Raw genomic sequence first — 15,880 nt, 5'->3', positions numbered from 1 at the left:
GCCTCCTCTGACCTCCCGTCCTGCCGCTCTCTCTGCATCCCTTCTCTGGTTCTCTGGGGGGCCGGGGATGGGGGCTCTGGGGGATGGAAGCCGGGAGCACCGCAAGCATGCGACCATCCCCGGCCTTCACCGGAAGTAATAGAGGCCAGAGTATACAGAGGCCAGGGCAGCTGGCAATTATGAGAGGCTGTGTCCTGCATGTCGTACCCCAAGATCACCTCGCAGAACACTATTACAGGTGTATTCACACAGTGCAATATGGTTGCTCAGCAATTTAAAAAATTAGACAAAATTGGGGAAGCCGCTGGTCGCAGGAGCATGCTCCCACACAGGGTTGATTATCTATGTTGTTTAAGAAATACCCCTATTTCTAGATTGTTTTGGAATATCCTTATGTCTTTCCTTTGGGGGATGCAGCCTCAGACTGGTAAATTGGATATATTGGCAAAGAAGAAAAGAGTCTGTGATTGGCGCACTTCGGACCCCAAATATAACATTTATTCATTACATATAATTACATTACATGTAATTAATAAAAGTCATATTTTAGTGATTGCTGTCCATGCGCCACAAACAGACTCTTCTCTTCTTTGCCACTAGATCCTACTTAGGTGATCGTTACAGTAGCTTGGCCTATTAATCCTGCACAGCTGACCATTACCCCTCCCACATAGCGCTCTGGAGTCTGTAGTGAGGCTGCTGCTGAACTGCTGATGCCATCCAACTGTTCTGTCTGTCAGTTCATGCTTTATCTAGGGAGCTGGCGCAATTTCTGTTTATTTTTGGTGGGGGACAAATATTTTTTTCCCTGTGGGGGATAAAATGATTGGGTTTTTTTGTGATGTGGGGGATGTTGTTTGGGTTTTTTTCTGTGGGTGCTGTGAGACCAGGTCCCCTTTTTTGACACATCACACAAATTAGCATACTTGATAGATCACAAAAGCATTTTTAGCTTTTAGAGGAGATCAGTGAGTTCATAATTCTGTCCGCCCCTGTCATACCCTCCAACTGTACCTTTTTGGCAGGTGCGGGTTTTGTTTTAGGGCCTGTACCTTTTTTGGGGTCTCCAACTGCCCATTGTAAGTATTGATATGAGGAAGTAGCCATGCCCCCTTTCTGAATTTGTACCGGTTTTTGCTCTTCAGATGCTGAAGGGTATGCCCTGTACATTATACATAAATAGTACTTTTTTATAGTTTGTGTGCGCATAATATATATGTGACTAGAATAGGCTAAGTGGGTCCAGGACACATTTTTTTTTTAATTTAAACTTTTTTATTAAAGCACTGCATTGCAAGTAAAAAGTTACATATTCTGCATAATACAATAAAGTATATAAATGAAAGGACAGTAATAAATGAATAGTTTATACAACGAAACATATGATTGTTGTACTTTCCCGTTTTGGATATGTAATCACAGTAGCATCTCATTAAAATAAAGTATATTGTGTAATTCAAAACAAAAATGCCTAGTGTGTTTGTTCTTCACAAGTCATTCAACCATATAGAGCTGGGAGTCCGGAGCCTTGTGTAATAATTTGCGGATTACTCTCTCTTGCATAAACTGAACATTAATAGTGACTGATTCACAGGAGAATGCAGGGTACTTGTTTCCTAGCATGGCACCCAAGATTTTCATCTTATAGCATCTTATGCCATCGCATGCCATATAGCCGCATACAATGCGATGGTATACGATTTTTTATTGTACAAGCACCCTAATGGGTGCTTACAATGTTAAATGCACCCCCACGCCACCCCCACTATCAATGCGAACCCGAAGTGGGGCGAGCGGCGGCAGTACGCATCCTCCGACCTTTTCATACCCCCACTATCCACGTCGGCGTGGAGTTGATTTTAGATAGTGTGGCGAGCGCACGTGTATTACTTTACATGTATTCCGCGTGCGCTCGCCACACTATCTAAAATCAACTCCACGCTGCCGTGGATAGTGGGGGTATGAAAAGGTCCGAGGACACGTACCGCCGCCCCACGCGGGCTCACTGAGCTCGCCACACTTTGGGTTGGCGTTGATAGTGGGGGGACATTTAACATTGTAAGGACCCATCAGGGTGCTTGTACAATAAAAAATCGTATACCATCGCATTGTATGGCATACGATGCCATACAATTTTTTATTGTACAACATCGCATCGCATACCATCGTATACCTTATTTAGTGTTATGGTATACGATGCGATGGGCGCCATGCTAGGAAACAAGTACCGAATGCAGACATGCTGTGCCTTTTGACTGAGAGAGTGGGCCCTATTCAGACTTCTTCACTGGGCTGCAGCCCAAATCGTTATCGAAGGACCGCACATGCACACGGTACAAAGTGCGCAAGCCGCCCTACTGAATCAGTGAGCACAGGATAGCCTTCTTTTGCTTGCACACAGAGTGATTGACACCCTGTGGGTGTTTGGGGGCATGACACCGCATTTTCTGATGCACCTCAGCCATTGGGAGGGACGACCACTGACATTGTCAGAGACCTCCTTCTCTCCATGGCCTTCGCAGCGCTAAGTGAGTTCTGGCTCACTTAGCACTGTGATCAGTAAGGAAAAATCATTTGATGGTGAATGATTTTCCCACTGTGTGCACGGCTGCATACCCATCTGCAGCCATGCTCAGGGGAGGGGTGCATCCGGTGGGGAGGTGGCTACCTGCACAACGAGCTGGTCTGAATCAGGCCCAGTGTGTATGTGGTGGTGGGGGTAGTTAATGAGTGCTGGCAGTGAGCGTGTGAGGGATAATGGGTTACATAAGATTAAAGTGCATTTTAGCATATTTGTCTACTATGCTATATATGCTATACACTAGATTTTCTTATTCTTTTATTTTTGCCACAATTATCAATTATCGCATTAAAATGGGATCTGGGTGGAATATTACCACCCAGGATCGCATTGTAAAATGCGATATTAGTGCTGGGATGTATCATCCTATAAGCACAGGGACAAAGCTTGTCTCTGCGATGCGGAAGCTGGGGGGAGGGGGTCTGCACATGTGCAGTTATAGCTGACCCCCTGCCGACCCCGCTGACCGCACTGCCCCGGCAGCAGTGCTATCCCGTAGCACATAGGCTACAATGGACTGTTACCATCTCAGAATGGCGATAGCCCAGGGATGTAAAGCCGGGCTGTCCCATGTTGATACTTCGGGCAGCTTCGCATCCCCCTAAGAAACCTATGGGGTAGGCAGCCGGCGGCGATGCATGGGGGGATCATCGCAGGGATCTGAGATTCCTGCTGCGGTCCCCTTTGGTACATTTGGGGGATTCTTAATATTTGTAGCTATCCCCAGAAAACGTGTGTTTTCGGTGGATTTTAGCTGCAAATATTGTTTGTGATTATCTTTTAAGGGCCACATTTATCAATCAGCAAGGGAATCTCACTGTGTGTACACACCATTACAGTTATGGCGTGTACACACGGTGAGATTCCCTCCACTGCTATACAATCTTTGCTAACTCTTTTCTCTCTAGTTTGAATATTAGCATATCTATTACCCCAACTCATTGCGGTGCTATGGGGTTTAGGGTGGGTATCAATGGTGGTCAACAGTGAATAAGTTGACCACCATTGGTCGACAGGCAATAGGTCGACACATGAAAAAGGTAGACATACTTTAGGTTGACAAGCAAACGTTAGATATGGTAAAAGGTCAACACAAGTTTTTCCTGTTTATGTGTCTGTGTCGACATATGACGTCATGGACATCATAAAAGAGTACCATGTGCGCTCGCCATGCTTAAGGCACGGTGCCTCGCAGTGCTCACCACACTATTCTATTCTCCCTCTATGCCCACTGGTGAAGTATGAACAAGTCGGTTAAAGATCATGAAAAATGAATGTAGATTTTTTTCCCCTTGTCGACCATTCACCTATTGACCTTTTGCTTGCGTCTACATTTTGTCAATGTCAACCTTTTTTGTGTCTACCTATTTTGCGTAGACTAATAGTGGATCACCTATAGCATTCATTCTAGCACTCGCCATCTTTGAAAACCCATGCGGTTTCTGTTCCCTGCATGGGGTGTTGCTGTCTGCTGTAGTGCTTATAGCACAGTGTGGTCTGTATATCAGCACTGATATGCAAACCAGACCTGTGCTAGAAACACCACAGCAGACAGTGACACCCTAGGCAGGGAACAGGAACTGCATGGGTTTTCAAGGATGGCAGGTGCTAGAATGAACACTACACATATTGGGGTGTATTCAATGCCGCGGCGAGCGGCCAGCGAGGGGGTTAAACAGCGAGGATTGCAGAAAACCAGCGATCCTCACTCTTTAACCCCCGTGTTGGCCGCTCACTCTATTCAACGTTCCGGGGAAATCCTCGCCATCACAGGACGGCGAGAATTCCCCAAAACAGCGAGACCCGCGGCTAGTGCAGAAAACTTGCTGTATTTAGCCGCGAGTCTCGCTGCTTCTGGAGCCACATGCGCCAATTCCCCCTTGCTCAAAAAATGGAGCGAGGGGGAATTGGCGTATGAGGGGGCTGCGTTGAATACTGTCAGGGTGAGTGGTGACAGCGAGCAGGAAGCTCTGCTCGCAGTCACCACTCGCCCACAGCATTGAATACCCCTAAGTGAATGTGGCCACATACCGGGGTTGTAGAGGGCAGATGATAGAATGCTACTGGTTGGATTTCCGTCTTTTAAGTTGGTGGCCTGATCATATTTAACTAATTATCTGCAAAACTTCATCCAGATAAATAAAATAATGGGCCTCATACATCAGCAATTAATTGTGACAATCTTCCATTCTGGAAATGATTGTCACAATTAATATTTAATGTGTGGGCTCCCCCTTTTGGCGATCCCAATCAAAAATCTGCCGATCACTGAAACAAATCTGGAATGTGTGGGCAAATCAAAAAGATTGAAGAAACAATTTTTCTGGGGGAAGAAAATAACTGGATCTGAGAGCAATTAATTGTGATCGCAGGTGTATGGTGCCAAGTTATTATAGACAAAATACATGAGAATGTGAAGGGTAATAATATTCTCTATGTAAAGGAACAAGGTTCTATTTTGTTTTCTCAGTGATGGCGCATTGAGGTGAGACCGTCGTAAACCAGACCGAATGGCGAGCTGACAGCTGATTGCTGCTGAGTGCTGACCCGCATACGCACAGAGCTGATGACTTCCTCCAATCCAAAGCCAAACGATTCCGATCCGCCCTACACTGAAAGACGAGGAATCAGTGTGCTCGCTGTGCGGTTGGTGCTCTAGTGGCGGGGCTGGCGATGTGAGCGCCCCGGAAGTGGGAATCAGCTGCTGCTGTCATCCATTCCTGCGCTCTTACCCTGGAACGGGTGAGTGGCCCCAGGTGCAGATCTCCCCGTTACCGGTCTATGGTGCGCAGTATGCCTGCACATAAAGTGTCCTTCTCTCCTCTCTAGGGATGGAGTGCCGCCCGGCGTACGAGGAGTACCCCTACCCTGTTGTTTTCCTGCCTCCCTACGAGAACCCGCCAGCCTGGATACCCCTGCAGGAGGTACTCATTGCTTGCTTGCAGCGTGTTCCAGGGATCATAGAGGGGCGGCTTCGGATGTACAGTATCATCAGTGATGGTGGGATGCACATCGAACTGCCGTCTTATCAAGAGACCAATGTTCATTCACAATAAATGTCGGTTTTCCATCCAGTAATGCATTTTTATTGATTCTGGAGAAGTGATATATTAATATAAATTGAGTTTTTATAAAGGTACAAGAAACAAACCCCCCCCCAACAAACTCAAATATACATACGAAAGATGTAAACATCTAGGACCGCATTTATCAATGAACTGTAGATTATAAGCTTGTGAGCAGGGCCCTCCTACCTTTTGACTGTATGTAAATACCCTGTTTGTTGTATCACTGTCTCCTTTTGTAAAGCGCAACTGAATATGCTGCGCTATATAAGAAACTGTTAATAAATAATAAACTGCGATGTCATTATGATAACATCAATCAACATCGCATTTGTAATTGCGATGTTCAGCTACATTAATTGAATGTATGAAGGGAAGTGGGCAGGGAGAAAGGATTTGTAAAAAGACTGTCCTGGGGATCAACAGCAATGCAAAGGAGAAGTGTTTCTCCCCAGGACACCCCCTTTTCACCAGGCCAATCAAGGCCTGTGTAGGAGGCATGTGTACTGTACAGGCACTTGCTGCAGACCACAGAAATAAGATCTGTGGGGTTTTGGAACCAGTCTTCATAAACTGCAAATTAATATTGTAATTTGGGGCATTGGAATGGGGGGGGGGAGGCAAGGGCAGACTGGGGGCTGGGCGGCTTGACTCCTCCCTCTCTTTCACCCCCCACATTCGTGCTCTCTCTCCTCCACCGCTCCTTACCTTTCACTGATCTCTAGCCACACTCCCTCCTGTCCTCTTCGCTCGGCGACCGACTGACCTCTCATCCAATCACCTCCTCCCACTCCCGTGCCCAAGACTTCTCTTGCACTGCCCCCCCTGCACTGGAACAACCTCACTACAACCATCAGGTTTTCTGATTCCCTTACCTCCTTCAAGCGCTCCCTCTAAACCCACTTCTTCCGACTGGCCTATCCCTCCTCCTCCTAACCTCTTTTGCTCCTCCTATCCTGCCTACCCTACCCCTCCATTCTTTCCTACTTATCCTATTGTTTTTAATTCGTCCACCCACCTCCTTTTAGTCTGTTAACTCTTATGAGTAGGGCCCTCCTTCCTCACGTACTCACTTTACCTCACCAGTGCTCCTGCCCTGTTCTTCCCTTCCTCTACTTCAGTGGTTCCCAACCCTGGTCCTCAAGTATCCCCAACAGTGCATGTTTTGCAGATCTCCACACAGAATCACAAGTGCTATAATTAGCTCCACCTTTGGATCTTTTCAAATGTGCCTGAATAATGAGTGCACCTGCCGGGTGACCTGGAAAACGTGCACTGTTGGGAGTACTTGAGGACCAGGGTTGGGAACCACTGCTCTACTTCATCTTCAGTCTCCTCGACAATTTTCAACACCTACCTCAGAACTGATGCTGATTTTAGTTCTACCAGCTATACCCTATGTATGCTGTATTTTATCAACACACCCTGTACGTTACCTTGTAATTTGTGTTTTGTTCGCTATGTACGGCGCTGCGGACACTTTGTGGTGCCTTATAAATAAACCTACTACTACTTGATAAATGCAGCCCCTAGTATCTTGCAACAGTAGGCACATTAATAGAAATAGAGAATATCATGGCATCCTTTGCATCGCAGATAATAACATAAGATCTTACCCACCCAAAGGCGCCATTCAGGCAGGACAGATCAGAACAAACCAGAGTTTATAGGGCAGGACATAATGATAAGTGCAAAAAAACAATAATTCAATTGAATATCACACTCCAATTCCCCATCATTTTAGATGGGAGATTGGGCGAGATGCAATAATTAAATACCACCCAGTGTGTTTTATTAAATAAATGGAATTTGCTTGCAACATGTTGTAATTTTTGTGAACTACTTTATATTTTATTCTTGTCACAGCGAATTTATCATTCTGACTACAACAATGAGTTGACCCATTTTCTGCCTCGGTCCATCCTTCTGAAGAAGCCACCTGGAGCCCAGGTTTGGTGTCATTAGATAAAGTGACCTATTAGTACATCATGAAGAAAGTAGAGCTATGATATGACAACTAAAATAGTGATCTCTTTCTTTGGCAATGTATACAGAATGTATGGAGGAGACTGGTCAATAGCCGTTGTAGTAAAAATCCAGTTAGGGGGGGAAAGCACTGACCTATTCAGTTATGTGCACAGATTTGAAAACTCCTACACTTTCCTATTCAATTGAGGAGAAAAAATGAGCCGAGATTATTTCTATAGAAATTACAACATTTAAATTTTTTGGTACTTGTGTATTATCAGGGCGCCCAGCTACGCTACGTTTTCAACGTAGGCTAAGCTACGTTGTCAGCGTAGCCGATGCCGTGATAATACAGCACTGGGATCAGGGTGGTGTGGTTTAAACTTACCCTCCTCCGGGCGGCGATCCCCGATGACTCCCCGGCGGTAGCGACGGTCACTCCCCGGCAGCAGCGTTCAGTCCCCCTCCTCCGGCACTCGCGGACGCTGTACGTAATTCAGTGTAGTGCCGCTGGCGGTGCATCACATGGTTTCCCTGCTCCCTCAGTGGCACTACGCTAAATGCGTACAGCGTCCGTGGCGAGTGCCAGAGCAGGGGGACTGAATGTGACTGCCGTGGAGTCGCCGTGGATCCCAGTGTGAGTCAGCGGGATCGACGTGGTGCCCGGGCCGGAGGAGGGTAATTATAGACCAGCCATGTCAACCCCCAGTATCCACATCAGCGTGGAGTTGATTTTATAAAGTGTGGCGAGCGGATGCGTATCCGCGTCCCCTCGTGGGGCTCAGTGGCTCGCTGCGCTCGCCACACTTTATAGAATCAACTCCATGCCGACGTGGATACTGGGGGTATGACGTGGATAGTGGAGATATTAAGCATTGTGTATTTTTAGGGCTCCAGAGCCACTTACGTAGTTTACATAGCCAGCATAGTGCTATATTGGTATTCTGTATACACCACGACGTACTGTATGTAATGGGCGCCCTGATAATACACAAGTACCAATTTTTTTTTTTTATATAATAATATTATTATTATTATTTAATAATGATAATGGTTTTATTTTTCCTAAAACCATTGGGAAACTAGTTAGGGGAAAAGTTTTCTCCACATTATTAACTTTAGGTGGAAAACATGAAACTTGTTTCCTAGCACGGCGCCCCCGATTTTGATCAAAGTGCATCTTATACAATCGCATCGCATGCAATATAGCGGCATGCGATGCAATGAGATTCTATTTTTAATTATACAAGCACCCTAATGGGTGCTTACAATGTTAAATGCACCCCCATTGTCAACGCCACCCCCGCTATATACGCCAACCCGAATGCTAAAATTATACAATATTACATTTGGGCCTTGAAATTCTTTAACATTGACCTATCCGGCTATGTGGGAAAGGGAACTTGTTAGCTATCAGGTGATTTAAATTTTTGCCTTTACTTATAGATCACTCGCTGTCACACCTTAAGATAAGCAGCCGTTATTTAGCTGGAATCACTGTGTGCTTTCCAGTACTTACTAATGTGTTTTTGTTCTTTTTGTCTCTGTAGCTTGGATTTAATATCAGAGGGGGTAAAGCTTCCCAGCTTGGTATCTTTATATCCAAGGTATGCCCTACTTAACTTTACTAACATTTTTAGGACTTTTTATTTTGTAAAAATGTATTATTTAACATTCTCGTACAGGTTGAGTGTCCCTTAACTGTAGATGCCCTGAAGGTTTTCAGAATATTTTGTGATTTTCATTTTTCCCCCCCAACTACCTTTTTTTTATACTCGCGGCCATCGGAATCCTCTTCAGCAGCATCCCCAGTCCCAAGGACGTATTGCGTGGGTGTGCCAGTGACATCATTGGTACTCCAGCGTAATGCATCCTTTGGACCGGGGATGCCGCTGAAGACTGATCCGGATGGTCGCTGTGGACGGACAGAGGACCAGGTAAATATGTAAAAAACTATATATATTCAAAAATATATGAATAATCACTTATCCAAAATGTTTGTGGTCCCGAGCATATCGTATATCCTGTATATAATTGTAGAATATATCCCAATGTGCCCGCACAATGACAGCTGGCTTCTAAATTTCTATTGACAGCTGTGCCCTGCTTCAATTGGAATGTAAGCCCTCACTCATTGGTAATGTGGCTTTCCCACATCAGCTGAGTTCTGTGCCAACAGAATTATGGGCTATGCAGAGGTGTACGTACATGTCATTACGCCTGTTTTCAGTCCAATCTTTTACACAAAAGATTGGGGGGGGGGAGAACAGTACTTTAGAGCTAGCTTGTGAGCAACTCTACATCAGTCCCAGGATGCATTGCATGTCTGTAGTTCTAATCACCACCAGACTCCCAGATTATAGTACACTGAGCTACTGTTTAGTAAGTGTAGATGTTATGTGGCATTGTAGTAAACAATTGTTGACCACGGCCCAGTCTGCACTTATAGTAATCACTGCAGACATACAGCCTCCCCCTCTGTAAATGAGATGCATGGTGGGAGCTACTTACCTCCTTTGGTAGGGGCATATAGCCCTTCACCCCCAGCAAAATATGCAATGACTGTAGAGATAATCTGGGGAGGAGGCTGCAAAGTAAACTGATGTGACATTGGTTCTAAACAGATGTTTATTCAAAATTGACATAAATAAATCCGCATAGACATGCTTACATTGCATACTTGAAGATTCTGTAGATAAGAAGTTTCCCCTTCCTCCCCAAAAACTGTATCTTGGGTACTTATGTAGTAACTGGGCTGCCGATTTTGAAATCGGGTCCATCGCATCGCATCGCACCCGACCAAATCGCATGCGATGCGATGCGATGCGATGGACCCGATTTTTCCATAGGATTCAATGTTAAAATGGACTGAGTCCATTTTAACATGGAATTCAATGGGAAAAAGGGGTCCTTTTCATACCCCTACTATCCAAGTGGGCATGGAGTTGGATATAAACCTGTGGCGAGCGTAGAGAGCCACCGAGCCCGAAGCGTGGCGAGCGTACACAGAATACCGTCCCCTCGCGGGGCTCGCTTCGCTCGCCACGCTTCGGGCTCGGTGGCTCGCTACGCTCGCCACAGGTTTATATCCAACTCCATGCCCACTTGGATAGTAGGGGTATGAAAAGGACCCCTTTTTCCCATTGAATTCCATGTTAAAATGGACTCAGTCCATTTTAACATTGAATCCTATGGAAAAATCGGGTCATCGCATCGCATCGCATCGTATGCGATGCGATGCGATATCGCATCGCATCGCATCGCATCTGATTGTATGCCTTAACTTAAGGCATACAATCAAAAAATCGGCAGCCCAGATACTACATAAGTACCGTATCTTGTTTAATTAAACAGTATACTCTTAAACAAGTCACAGGACTTCTATCAAATTATACATTGTTTTATATGTATTGTCTACATCACCTAGTTTGCTCATGGATGGGATGGAAAATATACTGACCTGGCAGGCATGTTGGGTCCCTTCTTCTCACATTGGGATACTACAACCACCATTTTGTTTCATCTCTTCTAGGTGTGACCTATTCCACCCAGGGTATGCCTATGTGGTGCACCCAACATGCCTGTCTCCCCTGGTACCTTTTGTGCGTGAAATATGTAGATTCATAATGTCTGCTTTAACCCTGCATTCCACTTTTTGTGCTCTGCTCTGTTTTGTTTTTTTCGGTACTTATGTATTATCTGGGCTCCCATGTTAAATGCACCCCATTTTTTCATACCCCTACTATCCAACTACGCATGGAGTTGATTTTATATAGTGTGGCGAGCGCAGCGAGCCACCGTGCCCGAAGCGTGGCGAGCGGATGCGGTCTCATAAGAAAAACGGGAGCCCAGATATTACATAAGTACCGTTTTTTCATTTTACATTATTGTATTTGTCTTTTGTGTTATATTTTTGATGCCTGTAAAGTGCATTGAGTCCTGTTGGAGAAAAAGCTCTGTTTTGTGGGTGCTCTGTATCAATGAATCGAGATCTGTGTAACGTCTCTAATCATCCATCTGTGTAGGTAATACCAGACTCTGACGCTCACCGTGCCGGCCTGCAGGAGGGAGACCAGGTGCTGACTGTGAACAATGTGGACTTTCAGGATATTGAACACAGCAAGGTATAGAAACAAAACCTGGGAATAGCCTAAAGTAGCACTAAGCATAAAATACTACTTATTTTGTGGTTATATTCTTACAGCGCTTAATGAAAAAGATTAGTTGCTCTACTGATCAATTGAACTGAAATATTGCATTTTATTAGTTAAAATAATTATGTATTAAGATCTTTTATTACATTTTTCATGCAAAATATTTTTTAAAGATATGAAAAGTATTTATTAACCCTGTGAGTGCCAACGTCTCTGTGAGAAATGTGCAAAATATCCACTAAAAATGCCAGCGTCGCTCACATTTGTTATATAGATTCAAATGTGTCAAAAAACCCATTATATTTCCTATATAGGGTGAACATTACAGGTCATTATGATAAATAAAAATGTTTGCTTGGCAATTTTCACAGCTATTTTGACAAATTCACTTCGCACTCAACGGGTTAAAAACAATGCTTTATGTCAAATGCTGGTTGGTATATAATGGGGTATTTAATATTCAGAGTTTACTAACGGAAAATATATTATGCTAATTTCAAATATAGATGTGACTTCCTACACACGTGTCCTTTATGTGCCTGTGTTGTGCACCTTTTCCTAAGTTAGCCAGGTACTTTGGATTAGTGTTTTGATGCAAAGGTACAAGCCTAATGATGCATGGTGCAAGTCAGCACAGCATTAGTCCTGGGTTTTGGGGCAAGTGTGGGTTTGACATTAAGCACAGAGTATAGCCCTTCTTATAAGTGATAGGCCTGTAAAGTATGTGTGGCCCTTGCAATGCGTCATATTTTCATAAACTAGCTTGCAGTTGTTGTTTTTTCTTGTGAATAATCTTTAGAAGCCGTTCATGTTGCAGGGAATCTTTTTAGAAGCCGTTCATGTTGCAGGGAAGAGAAACAGATGGAGCCCCTCTCATTCAGGCAGGGGCTGGTGCTAGATTCGCCAGGTGCCGGAAGGGGATGCGCGCGCACAAGACGCACGTGCATCCCCTTCAACCGGAGCTCCCCCCGGGTCCCCACCGCCTCGTCGCCATCCCCCGACCCTGCCTGTCTCCCTGAAGCGGAGACAGGCAGGGTCCCTCGCCATTGAGAAACTGGGACGGACGCACATGCGTGTGAGATGCTCGCGCGTCCCAGTCAAAGATAGCGTTCGCTCGCCAGTGGGGGTGGTCTGGCAAGCCCCAGCACTGGATGAGCGGCGCTACATCTGTAAGAAGGGCTGCATGGTGGACAGCAAATTGTGAACATTTCATGGAATACAGTTAATGAATATTGGAATTGTTACAATTAACACAGATTTTAGTCTGTAACAGTGATGGCTAACCTGGACACTCCAGCTGTTGTTGAACTGCACATCCCAGCATGCCCTGCATCAGTTTTAGCATGGCCAAATAGTAAAACTGATGCAGGGCATGCTGGGATGTGTCAAGGTTAGCCATCACTGGTCTATAAGCAATCTCTCACACAAAAAAATAACTACACATAAACAATTTATTACTAGGATGACAACAAAAAATGTAGTTGGCTGTGGTGTAGGAGTATTGCACAGAAGGAAATGTGAGTTTGAGATGATTGCTTTATTTTTTAACAAGATAAGATTGATGTAATGAGTGAGAGCACACTGGTGACATAACGTGACTGTAAGGAAATGTTCTCCCATTGTAGAAATAACCAATTCATATGTGGTAATACATATTACTTAGAAAAACAACAATTTCATAGTTTTGACAGCATGCCGTAAAAAAAAAAAAAAAATAGATTAGGGAAGTGGCACTATTAGCTTAAGCTTCTTTAAAATACATTTCTGTAAAAAAGAAGCAAAAATGTAGACTTAAATCTTGCTTTAAAGAACAGTAAAAAATAAAAAAGTGCTCAGTGTCTGTTTTGGACCATAATTTGGAATTTGGACATGTCACTAAATGTTCAGTAGGATGAATGTAAGATTGTCATATTGTGTCCACCTGCAGTCTGTTTGGGTTGAGGATAATGTAGTGAGTTTTCTTCTAGGCTGTGGATATCTTGAAAACTGCCAGAGAGATCTACATGCAAGTCCGTTACTTTCCCTACAGTAAGTGTCACAGCTGATGGGGTGTGTTTTGTAATTGCCCATTCCAAGCTCATGACACTTTCTTCTTAGGTGCTGGTCTTATTTTAGTACTTGCAGCTATGCTGTACTGTATACATGGTGCTAAATACAGACAGGGCTGGGCATAGTAGTGAAGGAGATTGTCTGTCTGTTTCCATAAGCTCATCTATTCGAGGTTTTTTTTTTTAGTTCCTGTTTTTTTCTTCTCTAAAAATGAAAAGATTTATGTGGTAAATGTAGTAATCTCATCATTATTATTATTATTATTATTATTGTCCTTTCATAAAATAGTGAATCTGTGTAACGATTAGATACCATTTGAATGGTATCTAATCCGAGTGAAAGAGACGTGCGTGCGTGTGAGGTGTGAGACACTCGCACGCCTCTGTCAGATGCAGCACCTCTCTGTCAGCGATTCCCTGGGCTGCCTGAGAGCGGCGCTACATCTGTATATTGCAGTGTAAAAATAAAACAGCCAGTATTTACTTTGCACAGAAACAAATTAACTCACCCAAATGTGACTCTCTCAGCACATGTAGCATCTGCCCCCCCCCCCCGCACATGGTTTTGTCCAGAATTTGCTTTAGTGAGTGAACCAGAATCAGGCCCACAGTGTACGTGTGTATATTACAAAGTTATACTGGCGTATGACCGATAATATCCTGACTGCTTGTCACTGCCATACATTACCTCACACCCCAGCTTTATGGCTAACAATGGACATATAGTTCCATGACATACATTATTTGTATATCATGTTGTTCTGTGTTTTTCTGCAGATTACCAGCGACAGAAAGAAAGAACGGTTCACTAGTGTCTTCTCTATGGCTTCCCCTTCCATCCAGATATAGAAGGACTGGTTGCATCGGTGATGCTGGGAATGTGGCAGACTGCTGCCAAGCACATAATCTTCATACTGTACATGAACTATTGGCATCATACTGTACTTTTATTACAGATCTGCTATTCTGACTTTACTAGGAATACGTTTCTCTTACACAAATTATCCTGACATATTTACATCATTAACTTTTTAAAAAAAAATTTTATTATAGTTTATTGACAAACTCAATTGACATTTGCTATGTGTCTCTTTTTTTAGCAAAAACTAGTAAAAATTCACAAATGAATCACTGTGAAGGCTGTTTACTTCCTAAATATATATGGTGTTTTTTTTCTAAATTTTTTTTGTATAAATGGTTTCTTGCTTTTTTAAAATATAAATATACGTTTTTGAGTACTAGAAACAAACCACTGAGAGCAAATGCGTAAACATTATATGCGTTTTTTGGGTGCGATGCACGATCCATTGCACAGAACAGAAAGTCTGCGCAGCCCGTGCTTTTAGTACTAGATTGCATCGTAACTAGTACAGAAAGCACGCTGCTGTAGCACATTGCATTGTGTCTTATACAAAAAGCATACAATCTAGGGTACTTATGTACTAACTGGGCTGCCGATTTTGAAATCGGGTCTATCGCATCCGACCATATCGCATGCGATGCGATGCGATGGACCCGATTTTTCCATAGGATTCAATGTTAAAATGGACTTTTGCGATGAACTCTGTGCTTTTAGTACTAGATTGGGTACTTATGTATTATCTGGGCTGCCGATTTTTTGATTGTATGCCTTAACTTAAGGCATACAATCAGATGTGATGCGATGGACCCTATTTTTCCATAGGATTCAATGTTAAAATGGACTGAGTCCATTTTAACATGGAATTCAATGGGAAAAGGGGTCCTTTTCATACCCCTACTATCCAAGTGGGCATGGAGTTGGATATAAACCTGTGTCCGCTCGCCACGCTTCGGGCTCGGTGGCTCGCTATGCTCGCCACAGGTTTATATACAACTCCATGCCCACTTGGATAGTAGGGGTATGAAAAGGACCCCTTTTCCCATTGAATTCCATGTTAAAATGGACTCAGTCCATTTTAACATTGAATCCTATGGAAAAATAGGGTCCATCGCATCGCATCTGATTGTATGCCTTAAGTTAAGGCATACAATCAAAAAATCGGCAGCCCAGATAATACATAAGTACCCAATCTAGTACTAAAA

General features: G+C 43.8%; 1 protein-coding gene across 1 annotated transcript; it reads left to right on the top strand.

The window, feature by feature from the left end:
- Positions 1–5,169: 5,169 nt before the first annotated feature.
- On the top strand, positions 5,170–14,944 carry PDZD11 (PDZ domain containing 11). Its single transcript, XM_083159150.1, has 7 exons — positions 5,170–5,323; positions 5,411–5,505; positions 7,513–7,596; positions 9,165–9,221; positions 11,640–11,738; positions 13,736–13,796; positions 14,594–14,944. The coding sequence occupies exons 2-7, from the start codon at positions 5,413–5,415 to the stop codon at positions 14,626–14,628; spliced, it is 429 nt and encodes a 142-aa protein (XP_083015276.1). The 5' UTR covers positions 5,170–5,323; positions 5,411–5,412; the 3' UTR covers positions 14,629–14,944.
- The last annotated feature ends 936 nt before the right edge of the window (positions 14,945–15,880 follow it).

Source organism: Crinia signifera, chromosome 9, assembly GCF_055691185.1.
Source record: "Crinia signifera chromosome 9, ASM5569118v1, whole genome shotgun sequence".
Classification (NCBI taxonomy): domain Eukaryota; kingdom Metazoa; phylum Chordata; class Amphibia; order Anura; family Myobatrachidae; genus Crinia; species Crinia signifera.
The sequence above is the reverse complement of the archived record's forward strand: the minus strand, read 5'-3'. Positions and strand labels throughout refer to the sequence as shown.